Here is a 5,623-nt window from a genome sequence, read left to right on the forward strand (position 1 = left end):
GGTGCTCCAAGGCTAAATACAAAAGAGACATTTTTGTCCTCAAAGAGTTGAAGTAGATGGTAGGTGGAGAGGAGAGTACATTGTCAGCCTGTATGCAAAATCAAGAAGTGATTTGTGATCACTGTGAAAGGGTGGACACTAAAAAATGGGGGAATCAGGAAAGGTCTCTTGCAGGAGGTGACATCTGTGCTGATCCTGGAAGAAATCTAAGGCAAAAGAGAAGAGTGAGAGCATGTTGCATATAAAGGCTTGGAGGTGGGAGATGGAAGGCCCTATATTCTGGGAACTGCAAGTAGGCCAATTTGACTAGAACACAGAGTGTGTGAGGCAGGGCTAAGGTGTGGGCTCTCTGGGAAAAGAGGGGGAAGGCAGATTGTGAAAGGCTTTAAGTGTCAAATGGAGGGTATTTTACCCTAAAGGCCACATAAACCCAAGATTTCATGCCTTTTGGGTACAGCTCAATTTCCTCTGTCATCTTCTTCCCGGGATGTTCTTCGGTGATTTTCTCTTCCTATCTCTCCCAGATCGACTTTTTTCCCCCTCTTCCAGTCTCTTCCCCTCAGTCTACCTTTCCTGCCCCCTTTCTTTCTCCAGTTGGCATTTCACTCCTTCATTCAGAATGACGTTTGCGAGTCCTGGCTCCAAGGTCCGTCCGGTTCAACCCCACCCCTCCGCCCCCATTGGCTCCACTCTTATTCTTCAGTCTTCCCCCTTTGTTTACCCCTTTACCAATCCGGAATCCCAGCCAACATTCCTTGTTCTTTAACCCCTCTAGTAGATCATCCCCCCAACCCCCCTAGTTTTGCCGCCCCTCCTCTCTTTATTCCTGGCTTGGCTCTGCCCTCCCCATCAGCCCTAAAGGGCTTTTCTCCCAGACCTCAGACGACCCCCAAATCAGCCAGTCCTTCTCTGCCCTCCCCTCGCCAGTTCCCGAGTTCTCCTCTCTTCCTACCCTTCTTGCACCGCTGAGATCAGGAAGGAAGCGGCAGGACGGGTCTAGAGGCCCCTTTACTGCAAGTAAGTTTCAAAGCTTGGGGTCAGAGGAGTTGAGTTTGGTTCAGTAACCTTTTCTAGGCAGCTTCCCCAAATTCCAGCTTCTTATTCTGGTGCTGTATTCCCAGAGACTGTACGGAATTCCGAGGAAACAGCTTCCCTGGAGAGTTACCTTGTAGGCTGGAGTAAACAGCCTAGTGAGGCAGGGCTGACGTTGCTTCTAATGGTCTCAAAAATCTACCCGGTTTCTTTCTTTCAAACCCACCCAATCAGTCCAGGAGCCCAGACTCTGCCCCCACTAGCAAACTTTTCGTTTAAGAAAGTAAATATTAATGCTATGCTACTACCCGAGATTTGGAGTTCTTGGCAAAGGCGGGGGATTTAAAGTCAAAGAAAATGCATTTGAGTTCCTCTTTATCTCCGTGTAGATGGGTGACCTTGGACAAGTAGTCACTTCTTCCACAGTCTTGATTTTTTACCTTGTAAAATGAGGGTGTTTGTCCCTAACGTCCCTTTCTAGTTCTGTATAGTGATTATACAGGGAACCCACCGCTTGACACTGCCACCCCGTTCTCTTTGTCCCACTAACAGCAGGAAAACACAAATGGAATGTTCCTTTAGGATTTTTTCCAAGAGCTGAGAAATTTGCCAGTAAATCTGTTCGTGATAGAGGACATGGGTGCACCTACTGAGGGAAGCAGCATTTGTAGACAGAAAGAAGCTAGTTATGTGTTCTCCTGTTTTACAATCATGATGATTTATTAAATTATTACATTATCTATCACATGATTACATTTAGAAAACAATATAGCTAGGGAATCTGAATACATACATGTATATATGTTCATCCATATATGAATATAAAACAAAATCTTTCATGTTTATATGCTAATGTGGTATTTTGTTTTGTAAATACATTTGATGATTATTTCAGTGAGTTTTTTTTTTTTAATTTGTGTCCAGGAGAAATTTTAGCTATTTAAAAGACAAGGAACCATAGGTAAGTAAAAGATCACATTATTAAATTTACAAAAGTTAAAGACAAAGGAAATAAACAGGAAATAAAAGGGAAAATAATAACTGGTGAATTATGAAGTCATTCTTCTGCAAAATATAGAAAACCACTGGGATTTAAGACGATTCATTTTTTAAAATATTGACTGACTCATGTAGGAAAAGTATTAAAGAAATCCTCTCAGTTTTAATATCACAACTTAATTTGATAGTAAAAAATATACAATATCTTTCTTAACCTTTTTTTTTTTGAGGGGTTGGAGAAAGTCTGGAAGTATAATTTCATTTTTGTAGGCAACTCCTTCAACCAGTGCAGCTCAGCAACTCATCTCTAACTTGAGTATTAAAGATCAGAAGGATAAGAGATAAGCCAATGGCACATGATTCAGTTAGTATGTTTGAGAAATAGTCTAAATATAGGTCTCGATTTTAAAGTCATCCTCTCAACTATGCCCTTCTGTCTCTCTCTTAACCAAAGTATAATAGCCTGCTTTCTTAGTCAAAAGATATTTATTTGTAAGCTTTTATTGATCTTTTTTTTTAATATCCTCATGGTTTTCTGCAGTGTCTCTCTCTCTCTCTCTCCTTAGAAAGTCATCCCATCTAAAAAGTAGTATCTTTTAGAGACCGAAGGAAAGAACGAAGGACAAAATCAGCACAACCAATTAATACACTGAAAAAATCAGAAAAATTTGTGTGGTGTGTGACACCAATGGATCTTCCACATCCATAAAAGTTTAGGTTGGGTCCTCTCATATCTCTTCACTTAAATTGTGCTTGATCTTTATAATTTTGTTCCATTCACTTTTGATTTTTTTATGTGAGGTTATTCTATTTCATTGTTGCACTCATTGTGTGTATTGTTTTTTAGGCTTTTCTTACTTCACTCTGCTTTAGTTCATATAGATCATTCCATGCTTTTCTGCATTTATCACAGTAATGATTTCTTTTAGCATGTAAGAAATGTGCCATTAGTCATGAATACACATTCCCCACATATTTACACATGCATATACATTTCTTTGAAGTGAGAGATAACTAATATATGTCATATGTAACACATGTAGTTAATACTTGTACATGCATATATATATATACGTGTATATATTCAAAAATTATCTTTATGTCTTCGATACTAAGTCCTTATCAGAGAAATCTGATATAAAAGATTTTATTTTTCATTCAATTAGTGTTTTTCTTAACCAAGAGAGAGGCTGTTTCTAAGCATTTGATAATTATTTTTGTTGTTACATCAGCTGATTTGTGACTAAAACAGAGTCTGTAATTGTTTTTTTTTCTTCTAAATTTGGAGAATTAAAAGTCTTGATCCATATCTAGAATTGTCAGATGGAAGATTTTCAATAAGGCATATATATATTTTTTCCATTTCAGATACTTTACTTCCTGAAAATGTTGTTTGATATAGAAATCACTTCCAAAGAGGTGACCATTTCTCTTTTAGCTTTGCTGATAGTTTTTGTTTTTATAAAAGCACTGGGAAACAGGAACAAAAAGCAGATGTCTCCTCCAGGCCCATGGTCATTCCCCATAATAGGGAACCTTCTTCAACTTGGAGATCATCCTTATCTTACATTTATGGAGATGAGGAAGAAATATGGTGATGTATTTCTTATTAAACTGGGAATGGTCCCTGTGGTTGTGGTGAGTGGTGAAGAAATGGTGAAGAAGGGCTTACTCAAAGAGGGAGAGAATTTTGCTGGCAGACCCCACATGCATACATTTTCTTTCTTTGCTGAGGGCAAAAGTCTTACATTTTCAGTGAACTACGGAGAAAGTTGGAAGCTCCATAAGAAAATTGCCATAAATGCTTTAAGATCCTTTTCCAAAGCAGAAACCAAATCCTCTACCTGCTCTTGTATCCTGGAGGAACACGTCATTGAAGAAGTTTCTGAACTGGTAAAAGTCTTTACAAAACTGTCATCGGAGCAAGGCAGCTTTGACCCGAAAAGTCCCATTACTTGTGCTGTTGCTAATGTTGTCTGTGCCTTATGCTTTGGCAAGCGGTATGAGCACTTTGATGAGGAGTTTCTCCGAGTGATTAAAACAAATGAAGAATTACTGAAAGCCTCCAGTGCAGCTAACCCAGCTGATTTCATCCCATGCTTTCGCTACCTACCACTGCGCATTATAAATGCTCCCCGTGAGTTTTATCATCAACTGAATTGGTTTATCAAACAGCACGTACAAGATCATATTACCACGTATGATAAGGTAGGAATTTTAATTACCATCAGCCAAGGGCTTTGTAGTTTAAAGAGGTTAACAATACATAGGAAGGAGAATATAATTTCACTTATCCTCCAGGGTGGGATGGATGCTTTCTTGCTTTTGTTTCCACTTGAGGGTCAACAAGATGAAGTTGACCTGGTCCCCAATGATGTAGATTGCTGTCAGAGGCTACAGAACTCTGAGCAGTGGTCATCTTTGGACTGATCCTAGAGAAACTCAGGAAGCTGGACCATTTCATTTTTTTAACAGACAGCAGGCAGCCTTGGGCCTTAAACTCTCACTGAAAAGTTTTGCTTTGAATACCCTTTCTCTTAGCAAAAATGGATGACCATAATGCTTACATACAATTCTTAGTGATGGGGAGTTCTAGGGTATGATCATGTCACTTTATGGTCCAAATGGAGTAAGGAAGGAGGTCATCTGCATGAGTTGAGGCATTTGAGGGTTTGCTAAACAAATGTTGATGAGGATTATGGAAGGGGTTAAGATAGGGGAGGAATAATGGGTTCAAAATTTTATTTCCCCAGAATCATCTCAGAGATATCACTGATGCTTTGGTTAGTATATGTCATGACAAAAGTTCCACAGCAAAGACTTCCACCTTAAGTGACAATGAAATAATAAGTACTGTGAGTGACATCTTTGGAGCTGGTAGGTAACATTGTCTATTACCCTACATTTGGGAGAATTGAAAATGCTTTAAACCTCTTTATGCTGCTCACTGATGAAAATGGATTTGTTAATTATCTATTTCTTCTCTAAGAAGCACATTTCATCATATTTTCCCCTCCAGGGTTTGAAACAGTATCAACATTTCTAAATTGGAGTTTTCTCTACTTGATTTACTACCCAGAAGTACAAGCAAAAATCCATGAAGAAATTGGTAATATGTTATAGGAATAAACAAATGCAACCTAGTCATGCAATAATCTGTAGCCTATTATCATACCCATTAAGCATAGTCATTTGCTTTCTGCAGATGGAAATATTGGCCTTAGACCACCTAGATTTGAAGACAGAAAGAATTTACCATACACAGAAGCTTTTGTAAATGAAATTTTCAGGCATACCACATTCATGCCATTCACTATCCCTCACTGGTAAGTGTATGACACCATCTTCTTATGTGATCTTTAACTGGAAACAATGGGAATTTATTTTAATTCCTTAATCTGATGTCTTGAAAAAATGTAAATGTTTTGAAAAATGTGTCTAAATGCTAACCTATTTTTATTTAAAAAACTACAGTGAATGTTTCAGGTGGAACCAAGGTGTCTTGGAGGAATGTTTCTCAAAACTAATTCAATCTCTCTCTCTCTCTCTCTCTCTCTCTCTCTCTCTCTCTCTCTCTCTCTCTCTCTCTCTC

At 38.6% G+C, this 5,623-nt stretch overlaps 1 protein-coding gene across 4 annotated transcripts in view; it reads left to right on the plus strand.

Annotated features, from left to right (window-relative positions):
- Nucleotides 1-723: 723 nt before the first annotated feature.
- LOC138158551 (cytochrome P450 1A1-like) overlaps nt 724-5,623 on the plus strand; it is a 12,386-nt gene continuing 7,486 nt past the window's right edge. Inside the window, exons 1-7 of one of the 4 annotated variants that reach the window (XM_069084601.1) lie at nt 724-1,017; nt 1,957-1,993; nt 2,598-2,748; nt 3,400-4,239; nt 4,785-4,908; nt 5,051-5,140; nt 5,237-5,357. In XM_069084601.1, the coding sequence (XP_068940702.1) occupies nt 3,418-4,239; nt 4,785-4,908; nt 5,051-5,140; nt 5,237-5,357 (1,157 nt within the window). In that variant the 5' untranslated portion in view covers nt 724-1,017; nt 1,957-1,993; nt 2,598-2,748; nt 3,400-3,417. The other 3 variants (XM_069084600.1, XM_069084602.1, XM_069084603.1) reach the window with 3 other exon arrangements.

The sequence above is a fragment of the Petaurus breviceps genome, unplaced genomic scaffold, assembly GCF_028583685.1.
Source record: "Petaurus breviceps papuanus isolate PSGF00001 unplaced genomic scaffold, PetGlider_PUasm1.0 175, whole genome shotgun sequence".
NCBI classification, from domain to species: Eukaryota; Metazoa; Chordata; class Mammalia; order Diprotodontia; family Petauridae; genus Petaurus; species Petaurus breviceps.